This window comes from Myotis yumanensis, unplaced genomic scaffold (genome assembly GCF_028538775.1).
Source record: "Myotis yumanensis isolate MYYU_CA2020_CCGP unplaced genomic scaffold, mMyoYum1.0.hap1 SCAF_1, whole genome shotgun sequence".
Lineage (NCBI taxonomy): Eukaryota > Metazoa > Chordata > Mammalia > Chiroptera > Vespertilionidae > Myotis > Myotis yumanensis.
The window spans coordinates 44,760,330-44,777,930 of NW_027223752.1; the positions used below are offsets into that span (position 1 = coordinate 44,760,330).

A 17,601-nucleotide genomic window follows, 5' to 3' on the forward strand; every position below is an offset into this window, starting at 1 on the left:
GGGCAATGCAGGGGTGGGGATGGGGGTGGGGGAGAGGAACACCTGTAATAATCTCAACAATAAAGATTTTAAAAAAGAAAGAAATGCATCGAGGATAACCTTCTACCCAATGACAACCACACATTCAAAACAATCCAGTCACAGATGGACTGGGAAAAAGCAGCTTTTCTGGAGAAATGTGCAAACTTAAATGGTTAGAAATGTCTTATAATTTGAGAAAGATTCATACTTTGAAAGAATGAGTTCTGGAAGTTAAAGAATGTGTTGAAAAATCCTACAAAAGCAAAAAATCACAAGAAACATTCCAACTTACCCATGAAGCCCCTGACTGCTTGCCTCCACTAATTCAAGGAGAAACAGCTCCAGTACTCCTAAATGCACCACAAACTCAGGAACCAGGAACTGACCAAGGTCTTGTTTGAGAAATACAAGAAGCTCCCACAGCAAATGAAGCTGAAATATATTCACTTTCCAGAAGGAGAAAAGAGTTTGAGGGAAAACTGGCTCAGTTTAGGAATGACCACCCTGATCTAATCTGGAACTCCAAGAAATCTGTTGTCCTCAAAAAGAGCCCAACCAAAGCCCAAAAGACGTTTTAGGAAAATGTGAAAGTGAAGTTTCCCCCTAAAAACTTCTATTCCGAGAAGATGAAATTCCATAGAGAGCCCAAGAAGCCCCCAATGAAGGATTTGTGGTCGAATAAGGAACTGCAAGATCTGCCCCGAGCACATGGTGGAAGTTGGCAGACACTGGCAGCACATCCTGCAGAGTTGGAAGGAGCATTATAAGAAGCAGCTGAGGAGCCGCAGAAACAGTACAAGGTGGACCTGGATTACTGGCTCAAGAATTTATCTCCTGAAGAATACGCTCCTTACATAGAGAACCTATACTAAGCATAAGAACATGAACATGAATGGAGGTCCAGACCCCAAGATCATCAGTACAGGTGCAGTCTCCATCAGCAAGGACTCTAAGAAAGACTTGGAAAGGAGTAGGGGCTGCCAGCTCCAGAGACAGAATCATCAGAAACTATTGGGGGCCATTCTCATGCCTCACAGGGATCAGAACAAAATAAACTAAACAAAACTAGCCTTAACTGAGGTAATTTAGAGTAAATATATCTTACCTAAGTAGTATTTTGTTCAAAATAAAAGTAAATGAAAGAATGTCATAATTAGGGACTTGTTGGTGACTTCTTTTTTGGGGAATAAAACTTGCCTGGTATTTGGGTATATGCACACTCTATTCCATATTCCTGGCCCATTCATAGACTACAAGGCATTTAAGATAAGGACTAAGTCTTATATAAATGTAATCCTCATACATACACTTACTAATTAATTATTCTTCCAGGGCATTGCTTAATAGAGTTTATAGGTGCATTTTAAAAGATTGCCTTTTGAGTAATTGAGCTTATCAAAATAGTTCACTAATATTTTCTAATTTGTATTCATTTGTTCAAGGTATCTAGCAGAGTGGAAAAAGATTACAATGATCTTTTTGATGGAGATGATACAAGTAATGCTGGTGATTTTCTAAATGACAATACAGTTGAGACCCCCTCTTTTTCAAAAGGGATTATAAATGATGATGAGGATGATGACATCATGCTGGCTTCAGGTCGTCCTAGACAGCGAAGTCACTTCCTAGAAGATGATGAAAACTCAGTTGGTATGAATTGACTTGTGAATGTGATGATCTATCCTGCTGATCAATCTCAATTTTTATTAAAACTTTTATTTAAAGTCAATGAGCTAAGTTTTTGCCTTAGCAAATTAGAAAGAGAAGAGGAAATTAACCCCAAGCAAGCAAAAGAAAGGAAATAATAAAAAGCAGAATTCAATGAAATTGTCAATAATAAACTATTTAAAAAGTCAATTAAATAAAAAGCTATTTCTTTGAAAATTTCAATAAAATTGATAAATCTCTATCCTGACTGATCAAGAAAGAAAGAGAAAACACAAATTACTGATAGAAGTGCTGAAAAAGGGTTCAACACCGTAGATCCTATAGATCTACACTATCCAAAAGGTAACCACTAGCCACATGTGGTTATTGAGCACTTGAAATGTGGCTAGTTTAAATTAAGAAGTGATGTTAAGTGTATAATGCAACCAAATTTTCAAGAATAATATGAAAAAAGGACAAAATATCTTAATCATTTTTTACATTAGTACATGCTAAAATTATATTTTAGATGCAATATATTATTAAAATTAATTATCCATGTTTTTAATTTTTAAAATATGGATATTAGAAAATTTAAAATTACGTATGTAGCTCACATAATATAATAAGGATAATGGAATATTACTAGCAACTTTGCGCCCATAAATTCAACAAGTTAGATGAAGTGCACAAATTCTTTGAAAGATACCAATTCCCAAGTTAACTCAGGAAGAAATAGATAACCTGAATAGTACTGTATCTGTTAAAGAAATTGAGATTGTAATTAAAGCCCTTCAAATAAAGTGCCTGTTGTAACAACTTACATACTAAAGTAATACATTTCAATGTTAAGTAAAATGCCAATGTACAGTGGTAAATTGTGCTGCGTTTAAATGTTATTGGATTTATAGAACAGAATCATTTAAGAATGATTTGGTCTCAAGAGCTCCTTGTACTGCTATATATTGTTTTTGCTGGAAGTTTATGAAGAAAAATTAGTCCCACACAAATATGTAGTTTGAAAAGGAAGAAGTATTTTAATAGCCTATTCAAATAAGTGTGGATATTCTTCTTTGCTACTGCACCAAAAAAACACATGAAAGCTTCTTTTTTTTTTTTTTTAAATATATTTTATTGATTTTTTACAGAGAGGAAGGGAGAGAGAGATAGAGAGTTAGAAACATCGATGAGAGAGAAACATCGACCAGCTGCCTCCTGCACATCTCCCACTGGGGATGTGCCCGCAACCCAGGTACATGCCCTTGACCGAAATCGAACCTGGGACCTTTCAGTCCGCAGGCCGACGCTCTATCCACTGAGCCAAACCGGTTTCGGCTGAAAGCTTCTTAAATATTATTTGCAATATGAAATCTGAAAACTTTTATTTTAAATTTATTGATTTTTGAGAGAGAGGGAGAGAGAAATATCGATTTGTTGTTCCACTAATTTATGCATTCATTGGTTGCTTTTTCTATATGCCCTCACTGGAAATCGAACCCACAATCTTGGCATATCGGGGCCATGCTCTAACCAACTGAGCTATTCAGCCAGGGCTTGAAAACTTTTCAATGAACTTTTTAACCCTGTTACATTAAAATCCATTGGTCTGTCTAGCTCAGCCGTGGGCAAACTATAGCCCGCGGGCCGGATACGGCCCATTTGAAATGAATAAAACTAAAAAAAAAAAAAAAGACTGTACCCTTTTATGTAATGATGTTTACTTTGAATTTATATTGGTTCACACAAACACTCCATCCATGCTTTTGTTCCGGCCCTCCGGTCCAGTTTAAGAACCCATTGTGGCCCTCGAGTCAAAACGTTTGCCCACCCCTGGCCTAGCTGGTTTGGATCAGTGGGTAGATAGTTGGCCTGTGGACTGAAGGGTCTCGGTTTCAATTCTGGTCAGGGGCACATGCCTGGGTTGCAGGCTCGATCCCCAGTAGGGGGCATGCAGGAGGCAGCCAATCAGTGAGTCTCTCTCATCACTGATGTTTCTCTCTCTCTCTCTCCCTCTCCCTCTCCCTCTCCCTCTCCCTCTCCCTCTCTCCCTCCCTCTCTGAAATGAATAAAAACAATAAAAATATTTATTAAAAAATCCATTGGTCTTGAGCTTTGAATTGATCTTTTACCATGTTTGACTTTGTAGCATATGCATTGCTAATTTGGTAAATACTGGTTCACTGAGGTTTTTGGACCTTCCTAATATGAATGCATTATCCAAAATATATTTGTTAGTATCATCACCAATCTCAATAGAAGTTTTTAAATATTGGGAAGCAATCAAGCTCATGGTACCATGGATACAAGTTTTCCAATATTTTGATTTTTGTTTGTAAGCTCAAATTTTATCATTGGTCACAAATTCTATCAGTTATTCATTTTTTTTTTTTTTAATATATTTTATTGATTTTTTACAGAGAAGAAGGGAGAGGGATAGAAAGCCAGAAACATCGATGAGAGAGATCGATCAGCTGCCTCCTGCATGCCCCCCACTGGGGATGTGCCCGCAACCAAGGTACATGCCCTTGACCGGAATCGAACCTGGGACCCCTTAGTCCGCAGGCCGACGCTCTATCCACTGAGCCAAACCGGTTCGGCCAGTTATTCATTTTTAAGAAAATGTTTGCCAAAGACCCAGGTCTGCATTATCTGACATTTTTTTTAAGTAACAATGGTGTTTCATGAAAAAAATCAATTCAGCTTACAACTCAATTGCTGAAATGCTTTTATTTTTTTGAGACAACCATTATATTTATGTACACTTTTTATTTTAACACAGAGAACATTTTTTAAAAATTTGTGCAGTGATGAAGATTTAATAAAATTATATTTTTGCTGTAATTGAGTGATGGTTAACAATGCATTGACCACTAATAGATTGGGGCTCCTGACTTGATTAATGCTAAGGCACCAGTAGTTTTACCCTCCAATGCTTTTGCACCATCACTGCAAATGTTAACAAAGTGAAAGGCAAATAGCCTGTTGGAATTACAAAGTTTGACTGAAAAGCTTATTAGATTTAATCATGCTTTTCTTTTTCCGGGTCATTGGTATTTATGGTTCTCTAATTATAATCTTTTGTATTTTAGATATTACAATGCTAAAAACTGGTTCTAGTCTTCTGAAAGAGAAGGAGGAAGATGATCAAGCAGAAAGCATTTACAACCTACCACTTGTAACATCCCAAAGGCCATTATATGATGGGCCAATGCCAACTCCCCGGCAAAAGCCATTTCAGTCAGGTTCTACACCTTCGCATCTCACTCACAGATTCATGGTAAGCCTTGGATCTACACTTAACTTTTAAATAGTTTTTCTCACTTTTAAGCATTTTACCTCACTATAGCTAATTAGTTTGGTAAAAAGTATTTTTAAGCTCTAACTGGTTTGGCTTAGTGGATAGAGCGTCGGCCTGTGGACTGAAGAGTCCCAGGTTCGATTCTGGTCAAGGGCATATGCCTTGGTTGTGGGCACATCCCCAGTGGAGGGTGTGCAGAAGGCAGCTGATTGACGTTTCTCTCTCTCCCTCTCCCTTCCTCTGTGTAAAAAAATCATATATATATATATTTTTTAAAAAGTATTTTTAAAACACTTGATTTTTCAAAAATATTTTTAAAAAACTAGCCTGGAGCACTTTGGTTGATTTTAATTTTGTGGTTGATTTATTTTACGGTTAACTCACAGCCTTGGTCTTATTTCAACTTTATTTTTGAAAATTGTGTTAAAATTTTGCTCTGCAAAATGATATATAATGAACCTAATAATGAGTGGTTGAGCAGCCTTAGCATATCATTAGCATACTATGCTTTGATTGATTGAACGGATGATCAGACACAGCATATTAGGCTTTTATTATATAGGATTATGTGATACATCTATGAAAAAGTACTATCTGCCCCCTTCCCCTCTCCCTCCACCCCTCTGGAATGTAAGCTTCCCCGGGATAAAGAGTTTTCTATTTTGTTTACTGATAGCACTTAGAACGGTGTATGGCACAGTAGGCATTAAATATGTATTTCCTAAATGGATGAATGAATATTAGTTTTTTATCTTAAGTTTGAGAGCTAAAAATGTTTAATATTTCACTTTGTTCATTATTTGAGGTTTTCCACTGAGAACTTTGCTTGCTGTCCTTTTTGAAAGGTATAGGCCTGGCAGAAATTTATATGTAAATATTAAAGGTGATGTTTTATTTTAATAACACTTTGCATCAGTAATCATCAAGTAATAAATCTTAATTTTTGATTGTCAACTATTATTTATATAAAGTTATATTTGTGGCAAAGGAAAGAAAACACTAGAGCCTCTTAAGTCTATAGTGTACATCAGTGGAAGATAAGTTTCCAAAATTGATTTTTGTTGCTTTAAAATATACATATTTATTACTATAATATAAACCAGTTATTTGGAACAAAAAAAAAATGCTGTCATTTATAATGCTGTTTTTTAAATGACAGTAATGTAATTAAAAATATTAAATGAGAAATATTCTATTTCCTAGTAAATTTGTGTTTATATGTACTTTCTTCTCATGAAGATAGGAATAATTAGTTATTGTAGCGCTGATGTTTACTATTGTTATCTGAAACTATTTAGAGGTAGATAAGCTGTGGTTGCTCCTATAACTTAAACCTTGATGTAAACTGAATTATAATAGTTGTTAATTTGTACCACTTCAGCCTACTGATTCTCAGAGTGTTGGTTTTTCTCAGACTTGTATTTAACGTTACATGTTTGTAGATGTGGAACTCTATTGGAATCATTCGCTGCTATAATGATGAGCAAGACAATGCCATAGATGTGGAGTTCCATGATACCTCCATACACCATGCAACACACTTATCGAACACTTTGAATTATACAATAGCGGATCTTTCCCATGAAGCTATTTTGTTGGCATGTGAAAGCACTGATGAACTAGCAAGGTAACTTTGAGATTATTAGGAATTTGTTACTGTTGAACTGTTAGATACAGTTGTTGAAATTCAATACAAAAAGTTAATAGAACAAAATTACACCTTTTATAGTGTGGCATTTCAGAATGAAGAGTTTAGTATAAATACCAGCCCACCCATAATACCCCAGAACATGTCTGTTTTTGCCTGATTATCCCCATGTTACATTCTCTAACTACCTGTCAAAGTGATATGACCTGATTTGTAATGCAAGACATATGGGGCTGTTTTTTTTGGTTTTTTTTACAAATGTAAATTTTTTAAAAATTTGGTTGTGATTTTTGTATGTATTTACAACCTAGGATCATACTTTGCAGATTTTAGCCTTCTTTTTTTGTTTTTCATTTAACATTATGTTGTGAGTATTTTCCTGTATGTTTAAATATTCTTCAATTACTTGACTGTTAATGGTTTTAGTATAGTTTATTTTAAGTATATTTCATAATTACTTTCTTAAAGACATTTTCTGTACTATGTGTATATAACAGAAAAATAAACTACGTATTTGGTTTTGTTTCTGGGTGTCATGATTAGTTATATATATAAAATATCTAATACGAAAGTTTGATTGTTCCTATCTTGTTTTCATTTTCAGCAAGCTTCACTGCTTACACTTTAGTTCTTGGGATTCAAGCAAAGAGTGGATAGTAGACATGCCCCAGAATGAGGATATTGAAGCCATATGCCTTGGCCAGGGGTGGGCTGCTGCTGCCACTAGTGCCTTGCTCCTTCGATTGTTTTCTGTTGGAGGTGTTCAGAAAGAGATCTTCAGTCTTCCTGGGCCCGTGGTGTCAATGGCAGGACATGGAGAACAGCTTTTCATTGTTTTTCATAGAGGTAGATTTTTTTCAGTCTTTTAAAATTTTACCATAACCTAAAGTAAATAGAAATCACTTGAGCTTTTTTCTTCTTCTTCTTCTTCTTTTTTTTTTTTTTGCATTATATACCTCCTTTTGCATTTATTTTATTTATGGAAGAACTATATTCAGGAGAGAATTTCACGGAAGAGTTTGGTTAATTACTTCTATATCTTAAAAGAATTTTCAGAGTTTAAATGCCTCAAAAACTAAACTAATTCTAGTCTGATTGACCAAAACAGCTTTGAATGTGATTTTTTTTTTAAAGTTACTGCTTTCTTTTCCTTACTGCATAGTCTCCCTTCAGTCCCCACCACTATGCTCAGACTGGATTATCAAGATTACCAATGATTTCTTTATGCTTGTTTTTTAAGAATAATTCTACCAGAAATCCTTTCTTGTCTTGACTTCTGTGGCGTTACTCTCTTGATTTCTTTTTCCTCACTGATAGCTCTTTCAGTCTTTTACTGGCTCTTCTTCCTATACTGACCCCTGGAATGCTCTAGGACTAAGTCACAGTCCCTCTTCTTTAGTACTCTCTCTTTTTTTTTTCTTCCTAGTACTCTTTATGTCAGAAACTTTAAGTCTTTTGACTGCTTAGCCGTGATAACTACTACATTCTATATTGCTATTCTGAATATAGCAAATATAACGAAAATAAAAGCCTCATGGCCTTTTGATTTTATTTTTCTTTAAATGGTAGTTGCAACTCTAAAATTAATTTTATCACTCATAGGTAAAAAAAAAAAATGCAGTTTGAGAAACTATCCTGGGGAATCTCATTATGACCCATGTTTTTAATACATCCATGAGTCTGTAACATCTAAATTAATATCACCAGCCTTCATCTCTTGTTTTCATACTTGCCCACTTGAAATCTCTATGTAGGTTTGATATACATCTCAAACTTAACTTGGTCATGATAAAACCTTTGATATATTTTTTCCCTCCAAACTTGCTTCTTACTTAGTTAACCCATCTTGGTAATCAGCATACTATCAATTCAGCTGCTCAAGCCAGGAATGTAAGCATTTTCCTTGATTCTTCTCTTCCCCTCATCCCCCAGATCAACTGTCAGTAAGATCTCATCATTGTCAGCTCTTTGGAATAACACATTCCAAATTTGTCTCTTTATCTCCTTCACTAAAATCCAGTCCAACCCAGATGTAATCTCTCAGGCTGTTGCAGTAGCCTTCTAACCAGTCTTTCAGCTTCAAATCTTGCATTCCATAATTCATTCTCCACATAGCAGCCTGGGTAAGCTGTTAAAAACACGAACCTCTTGCCTTAGCTGGTTTTGCTCAGTAGATAGAGCATCGGCCTACGGACTGAAGGGTCCCAGGTTCGATTCCGGTCAAGAGCATATTACCTCTGTTGCAGGCTCCTCCCTGGCCTGGGCCCTGGTCGGGGTGTATGCAGGAATCAACCAATCGATGTGTTTCTCTCACATCGATATTTCTCTCTGTCTTTCCCTCTCTCTTCCAGTCTCTCTAAAAATCAATGGAAAAATATCCTCTGGTGAGGATTAAAAAAGGAAAACAAAAACCCCTACAAACCTCTTCACTTAACTTCCTCTGGTGACTTCCCTGTGCTTTTAGAATAAAAATTAAACTTCTTATCACAGCTGACAGGGTCCTACATGATCTGATCTTTGCCACCTCTTCAACCTCATCTCTTGCCACTTTTTCTGTTGTTACTCTTCTGGCCATACTGGCTTCTTTGTGGGCTTCAAACTCACCAAGCTTTTTCCCACCTTAGGAACTTTTCATTAGGTGTCCTCTGTGTCAACTATGGAGCTCCTCTTCCTAACATTTGGATGGCTGGCTCCAACTTACAATTCATATCTCAGCTTAAATTTTACTTTCTCGGAGGCCACCTCTGACTTGCCAATCTAAAATAACCACTCTGTCTGGCACTCGGTATCACCGTATTACTTTAAATCTTTGGTAGCACTTAGCATTTTCTGTTCTTTTGTTTGTTTGCTTTTTAAAGTTCATTTGCTTGTATTCTCCGACCTGCATATGAATTTCATGAGAACAGTGACTTTGTCTTGTTTATCGTTGTAGCCCCAGTGCCTGGCACATAATAAGCTCTCTGTAAATATTTCTTGAGTGAATGATTTACTACTTATAACCAAAGTAGTAGTCCATATAACATAGTATTCTGCCTCTACTACCTGAATGGTGCCTCATTTAATTGGGTTAGAATATAATTTAGACTGTATTATAGCTAAGTAACCTTTGATACCTGATTTATATTTGTATTTTTTTACTAGGAACAGGATTTGATGGGGATCAGTGCCTTGGCGTTCACTTGTTACAGATGGGGAAAAAGAAACAACAAATTTTGCATGGTGATCCTCTTCCTCTCACAAGGAAATCCTACCTTGTGTGGGTTGGATTTTCAGCTGAAGGCAAGACAAATTCATTTATTTATATTAAAGAGACTTTTCAAGAAGAAAGTTGTTTCATGGTTTTTTCCTGATTAATTTCTTTATAGATAAATTGTTTAAATTTCTTTATTTCATTATGTTGGCAAAACTGGAAACTGAGATTGTTAGGCAAGGTAGCCATTGTTTAGGTACAGGGTCTCTTTGGTGAGTATTCTGATTAGAAAACTTATAAAGAGGAAATATATTTTTCTGAAAGTTTATTAACAGAACAAGGAGGAGATACTGTGGCTATCCAGCAGGTTCCACACAAAAATCAGGAATTTTCTATTGCTGTCTACTTTGGTAACCCCTAGCCACATGTGGCTACCGAACACTTGAAATGTGGCTAATCTGAATTAAGATGTGCTGTAAGTATAAAATACTCTGCGAATTTTGAAGACTTAGTTAAAAAGAGAACATAAAATTGTCTTATTAATAATTATTTTATATTGATTATATATTAAAGTGATTATATTTTTGGTATCTTGGATCTAATAAAATATAAATTAAACTTCCCTTTCCCCCCTTTTCTCATGTGGCACTAGGAAATTAAAAGTTATACTTGTGCCTCACATATTTCTATTGGACAGTGCTGTTGTAAATTCATTTAGTAGTGGCCATGACAGGTGATTTGAAGGATACTGATGATTACCTTATTTTAAGGAGCCTGTTAATCCTATTTCCTGGCTTAAATATTTCTATTATTGGAGATTCTTGCCCTTCAGTTACATCATTAGAAATCCCAGTTTTATCTTTATCAACCATTTCTGGATGCATTTTCTGTTGGGATATTATTAGTCATTTATGCTTTAATAATGTGACCATGAATAACTTCCATTCATGTATCTTTTTTTCCAGTTACCAATCAGATCTAGACTCTGAGGAAACTGCTGTTTGCGTAGTGGGAGGGCTGTGAAGTCAGAAAAGAAAAGGGGTAATTAGGGAACTTGCTGTGTACTCCCTGAGATGGGAGCAGACTAGGTGAGAAACTAGGATACTTACCTTGGAGTTGAGGGACAGAACGGTAATAAGCCCAAGAAAGAGAAAAATAAAGAAATGTACTAAAGACAGATTCTCTATATCCATACCTTGTCTCAAGTTTTGGTATTTTTCTTTTTTTCTTTTTTTTTTTCAGTTGATCAGCAGCCTAGTCAGGACCTCTAGCCAGGATCTCCAGCCAAGTTCTGGTCAGGATCTGATCAAGTTTTGGTATTTTTCCAAGTCGCTCTTAACCAAGGAAGCTTCAGATATAAGTTTAATTTATTTTTACTGAAATTGGCTTTTGAAAATATTGCTATGTTCCAGCAGATGGCATAGTTTTCATTGAAACTGTTAGTGTTTTCTCTTTATCTGAGTAAATTTCAGTCATATCTTAGGCTTTTTCCCCCCTTTCTTCTATTAGGTTTCACTCTATGTGGTTAATGAAATTTTATGAGAAAATAAACTTGGATTATTTGCCTTTTATTTTCTGTTCACTTTTGAATTAAAAGTTGAATCATTGGTATGTGTATTTAAAATAGCATTTATTTAAAAAATATGTAGCTATATCTCTAAGTGATTTGTTTTTCTATTGATGTGTAGGTACCCCCTGTTTTGTGGATTCAGAAGGCATTGTTCGAATGCTTAACAGAGGGCTTGGGAATACGTGGACTCCTGTATGTAATACAAGAGAACACTGCAAAGGAAAATCTGATCACTACTGGGTGGTTGGTATCCACGAAAATCCCCAGCAACTGAGGTGGGCTATTAGAAAATGCTTTTTAAAGTGTATTTTTATTTGTCTTTCCCCTTCATTCATTTATTTGCTTTCTATATTCACTAAATTGGGGATTTGCTTATATTCCCTGTGAAGTTTTCAACTATTTGCTTGACTTGGAACTTATTGAGAAAAAAAAAAAAGAAATTAAGTTTATTAGTGTGACTATAACATCATTTCAGCCTGATAGAGAGGGGAGTTCTAGTTAGACATGGTACTATATCTTTTACCACCTCTAATTTTTAAATATGATTTAGAATTGGATGCATATAATGTAGCTGCTTTTTGAGATTTTAGCTTAATTATTGCATTTGATGAGAGATTTAATAGTTTACTGCAGGTGTAAATTTTTTAGTCCATATAGCCCCCATTCAATATTGTGTTGAAGATTTCCCTCTTTTTTGACACCTGATATCTTCTTGGTGTAAGATTGTCAATGATATGTAAGTACTTGGTGAACAAAGAGGTTTCTGCTTTCATAGAGCTTATAGTTTGGGGAGACAGATAACAGAAACAACTAAATATTAATTACTACTTGGGATAAATGACATTAACTAATCTGCGCCAGACCCATGATAGAGAATTATAGAAGGGCACGTTTTAAGCGGAGGGATCACAAAAGACTTGTTTTTTTGTGTGTTTTTTTACGTTTTATTTTTTTAATTCTTTATTGATTAAAGTATTACATATGTCTCCTTTTCCCCCCATTGACCTCTCCCCGGCCACTTCCACCCCCCAAGTGGAGGTAGCATTTAATATGAGACCTGGAGGCAAAGGAGTCTGTTATGGAAGAATGGGGTGAAAAGCAATCCATTTAGAGCAAACAGCGTATGCAAAGGCCCTGAGGTCAGAAAGAACTTCATGTATTTGAGGAATTGAAAGGATCTAAATGTGGCTAGCATATAAGAATCAAGGGGTGGTGGGGGCCATAAGTCCAAGATGATATCAGAAAGTTAGACATATGTTGCATTATAGTCCATGATAGAGAAGTTTGGATTTTATTTGAAGTATATCAGGAAGCCATTCAAGGATTTTATCCAGGGGAATGGTGTAATCTGATTTATGCTATAAAAAGGAATATATGATGGTAAATGTATTGGCAGGAGTAAGACTAGAAATAGGAAGACCAGTTTTCAATAAGGGGACTTATCCCTTCTAGGGATGTTTGGAAATGTGGGGTATTGTTTTTAGCTGTTACAATGATAGGGGTTACTCTGGTATTTATTTATTTATTTATTTATTTATTTATTTATTTATTTATTAAATATATTTTATTGATTTTTTACAGAAAGGAAGAGAGAGGGATAGAGAGTTAGAAACATCAATGAGAGAGAAACATCGATCAGCTGCCTCCTGCACACCCCCTACTGGGGATGTGCCCACAACCAAGGTACATGCCCTTGACCGGAATCGAACCTGGGACCTTTCAGTCCACAGGCCGACACTCTATCCACTGAGCCAAACTGGTTAGGGCTACTCTGGCATTTAGAGAGCTGGGGCCAGGGTTGTTAAACATCTCCTAGTGTGTAGGATGGTCCTTCTCAACTACAGATTATCCCAAATGCTTTCAGTGCCTTCTTGGAGAAACACTTAGGAAGGTGTTGTCCTCATCTAGCTGAGCTGAAACAATGGCTGGAACTAGTGTGGGGGCAGTGGAAATGATGAGAAGCAGATGCAAGAAAGAAACAGTAGAATTTGCTATTAGATTGGGGATTGGAAGTGAGAGAGAAGAATCAATAATGACATCCATATTTCTAGTTAAGAGCAACTAGATGGATAAGAGAGATGAAAGTGAATTTTCTCTTGGGTGTGTTAAGTTTGAAATGCAAAGTATCCAAAAGTGCTATCAAGAAGGTGTTGGATATATAATTCAAATTCAGAGGAGAAATTTTGGCTGGAGATATAAATTTGGGAGTCATCAGAATATAGATGGTATTTAAAGTCATAGTAATAAATTAGATGACTTAAAGAAAAAGGGAAAAAGGTATCAGAACCCAACCCTAAGAAATTCCAACATTTAGAGGTTAGTATTAGTAGGAACTTCTGCATGAAAAACAAAAAGGATTAGCTAAACAAGTAAGAGAAATCATCTGAAGAGGGTCATGTAATAGACATTCTTAAGTGGAGACTATTTCAAGAGAAAGGTAATAGTGAAGAGACACTTCCTTTTGTGGGTGGTGGCGAAGCAGAGTGAACGCCATGAAGGCCTCGAGCACACTTCGAGAATAAAAGGTGGGGGGGCGCTGCCTGCCCACCCCCAAGGGCCACACACCACCCCTCTACCGCATGCGCATCTTTGCACCTAGCCACGTTGTTGCCAAGTCCCGCTTCTGGTACTTTGTATCTCAACTGAAGAAGATGAAGTCTTCAGGGGAATCATTTACTGTGGGCAGGTGTTCAAAAAAATCCCCCCTTTGGCATCTGGCTGCGCCACAACTCCCGCAGTGGCACCCATAACATGTACCGGGAGTACCGGGACCTGACCACCACAGGCGCCATTATCCAGTGCTATGGGGGACCAGCACCGTGCCCGTGCCCACTTAATCCAGATCATGAAGGTGGAGGAGATTGCAGTCAGCAAGTGCCGCCATCCAACAGTCAAGCAGTTCCATGACTCTAAGATCAAGTTCCCGTTGCCGCACCGGGTCCTTCGTTGCCAGCACAAGCCACACTTCACCACTAAGAAGCCCAGTACCTTCTTTTAGATGCAGGGCCTCTCTGTCCCTTGATCTGTCCAAATAAACTCTTTGGGGGGCAGGGGGGGGGCGGGAGGGGGGGTTAGTAGTGAGAATGGGAAATAAAAATGGCTGTCAAATATATATAAAAAGATGAGTACCAATCAAAACCAAAAAGAGAATTCTCTTTTTACCTACCAAATTGGAAAAATATAAAAATTTGATAACACTTTTAGTGTTGGTGAGGCTGTGGTGAAATAATCACATTTATATGTTGCTGATGGAGTACACATTGTTTAAAATCCCCTTGGAAGGCAAATTGTCAAGAACTACCAGAATTAGAAATGCATATGCCCTTTGACTCAATAATTCTGCTTGTAGGATTTGTCCTTCAGATACACTGATGCTTGATATTTAACGTATGATCCATGGACAGCATCAGCAGTGTTAGAATTGCTGAATCTCCCATCAGACATACTGAATGAGAACCTGCATTTTAACAAGATCTTTAGGTGATTTGTGTGCACATTAAAGTTCAAGAAATACTGTTTTGAGCAAATGTGGGAAATGAAACATGTAGAAGATATCCTGCAGGGAAGGATACTTACTATTAGCAAAAGATTGGAAACCTAAATTTCCTTTAGAATAGAGAAATAAATTCTGTACATTTATATACTAGAGTACTATGTAATTTTTTAAAGGGTGTAACAAATCATACTGTGATAGTGACATGTATCCAGAATATATAAAGAATTCTTACAGCTCAAAAAAAGACAGTTAAAAAATAGGCAAAGGATTTTGAATAGATGTTTCTCCAATATATATATGCATATGAAAAGATATTCAGCATCATTAGTCATTAGGGAAATGCAAATTAACACCAAAGAGATACCACCTCACATACACTAGGATGCTATCATCCAAAAAAACAAGATAACAAGTGTTGGTGAGGAGGCAGAGAAATTGGGATCCTCAACCATCACTGGGTGGGGATGTAAGATGGTAGATTTGGGCATTTCCAAAAGGTTAAATGCAGAGTTGCCATATGACCCAGTTGTTTCTCTCCTAGGTATATACCCAAGAGAATTGAAAACACATCCATACAAAAATTTGTAATTGAATGTTCATCATAGATTCATTCATAATAGCTAAAAAGTGGGAATTCATGATAGCTAAAAATGCAAATGTCCATCAACTGAAGAATGTAAAAGTTAAATGTGGTATATCCAGACAGTGGAATATTATTGGGCTCAGTTGGTTAGAGTGTTGTCCCATACACCAGAAGGTGGCGGATTTGCTTCCCAGTTGGGTTGGGTTGCGGGTTCGATCCCCCATCCGGGTGCATACCAATGGCAACCAGTCATGTTTCTCTCTCCCTTTCTCCACTTCTCTCCCTCTCCCCATTCTCCTCTCTCTCTGAAATCAATGAAAACATGTCCTTTTGGTAAGGATTTTAATAAAGAAAGAAAAAGAGGGAGGGAGGGAGGGAGGAAGGGAGGGAGGGAGGGAGGAAGGAAGGAAGGAAGGAAAGAAGGAAAAGGAAGGAAAAGGAGTTAAGTCAAGGAAGGGATTATTTAATTGGGGTGATTCTAGATCACTTTTGTAATCTTTTGGCAATAAATTCAGTAAAGAGGGTGACGTCGACAATGTAAGAAAGGTAGATGAATGAAGAAATGAAATCCTTAAAAAAAAGTGACCTGGTCGGGACGGCCCCGGTGAGGTTGAAACGGCCCCGGTGAGGTCGGGAAGCCCCGGTGAGGTTGAAACGGCCCCGGTGAGGTTGGGACTGCTCCAGTGAGGTTGGAACAGATAATGGGGACCAGTATAGACTGATGAACAGGGGTAGATGCAGAGGCAGAGCAACATTGAACAGACTGTCAAACTACAGTGGGAAGCCTGGGGAGGGTTTGCGGGGCGGGGGGATTAAGAGATCAACCGAAGGACTTAAATGCATGCATATAAGATTAACCAATAGACACAAGACACAGGCGGGGTAGGGGCCGGGGGAATGTCAAGGGGGGGGGCGGGAGGAGACATATGTAATACTCTTTGTAATACTTTAAGAAATAAAAATTATAAATAAAAAAAATAATAATATAAAAAAATTTAGAAAAAAGTGACCTGTTGAAAATAGGAAAATAAGACATTTTAAGTTGTGAGAGGGAAGAAGATAGACAATTGCAGTTACATTTGGCAGTTGAAGGGTGACAGGAATTCCTATCTGATGGCTTCTATTGTGTTGGCAGATTATGAAGCAATGTCCGGGATATTTTTTAAGGCAGTGATTAGCAGTGTGGGAAGTTTGAGAAAACATGGTCTTAGAAAATGCAAATCAAACCTAGTAGAGAGCCATAGAGGAATTGTTGGCTAATATTTCTGTCTTACCTTTTCAGAATCTTCAAATATTCCATTATGGACATTTTTATTACCAACTGGAGTGTGTTTGTTATTTTTTGCATGTTATTCCAGGAATCAAGTTATTTAGTAATTTGAATGAAAGAATTCACATTTTTATCATAAGAGGTTAAGTTTTGAACCTATAAGGATTTTTACTGTTCCATCTAATGTTTTTTCAAGCAAGAAAATTCATTTTGTTAATGAATGCTGTTATCTTAAAGAGGTATATTTAATTTAATATTACAGGTTTTTATGGTGAGACTTTTTCTTTACTGACAGGTGCATTCCTTGTAAAGGCTCTCGGTTTCCTCCCACCCTTCCACGCCCTGCTGTCGCCGTTTTATCCTTTCAGCTTCCTTACTGTCAGGTTACAACAGAGAAGGGACAGATGGAGGTACGTGGAAATCTTGCCTTGACACTCTAAATTTGATATTGCACTGCCTATGACACAGCCATTTAAAAATGATCCTGATGACCAGTGTTGAGTATTCATTACTTTATAATTAGATAGATAGAGGTAGCAGAGAGGGAGGGGACTGCTTATGATCACCAGGGCACCTGATTGCCATCACTGCTGCCAAGGACTTTGTGAGGTAAGTGGGTAGTGTCCTCAGTGCCTCACTAGTGTAAGGCACTCACTGTCAAGGTCGGGCAAGTCCTGAGCGGGTGTGCCTCCATACATTTTTGTGCCATAGGCACCTGGTTTGATTCACCCTGGTCCTAGTCCTGCATCATCAAAAGTCATTTGAAGTCTTGCAATTCTAAACAAGAAACATATTGGCTTCTAAAAAACTAATTTACCAAATTCTCTGAGCATTAACTATAGTAGCTAGGATACGGTTTAAAACATTCTATTTTCTCT

At 37.0% G+C, this 17,601-nt stretch overlaps 1 protein-coding gene and 1 pseudogene across 2 annotated transcripts in view; both read left to right on the top strand.

The window, feature by feature from the left end:
- Nucleotides 1-17,601, top strand: part of WDHD1 (WD repeat and HMG-box DNA binding protein 1) — a 58,632-nt gene that overhangs the window by 24,596 nt on the left and 16,435 nt on the right. For both annotated transcript variants that reach the window (XM_070419369.1, XM_070419378.1), the window contains exons 11-17: nucleotides 1,464-1,671; nucleotides 4,758-4,945; nucleotides 6,409-6,593; nucleotides 7,219-7,460; nucleotides 9,756-9,893; nucleotides 11,493-11,649; nucleotides 17,019-17,133. In XM_070419369.1, the coding sequence (XP_070275470.1) occupies nucleotides 1,464-1,671; nucleotides 4,758-4,945; nucleotides 6,409-6,593; nucleotides 7,219-7,460; nucleotides 9,756-9,893; nucleotides 11,493-11,649; nucleotides 17,019-17,133 (1,233 nt within the window). The remainder of the gene's footprint in view (nucleotides 1-1,463; nucleotides 1,672-4,757; nucleotides 4,946-6,408; nucleotides 6,594-7,218; nucleotides 7,461-9,755; nucleotides 9,894-11,492; nucleotides 11,650-17,018; nucleotides 17,134-17,601) is intronic.
- On the top strand, nucleotides 13,867-14,372 carry LOC139002688 (large ribosomal subunit protein eL20 pseudogene; annotated as a pseudogene).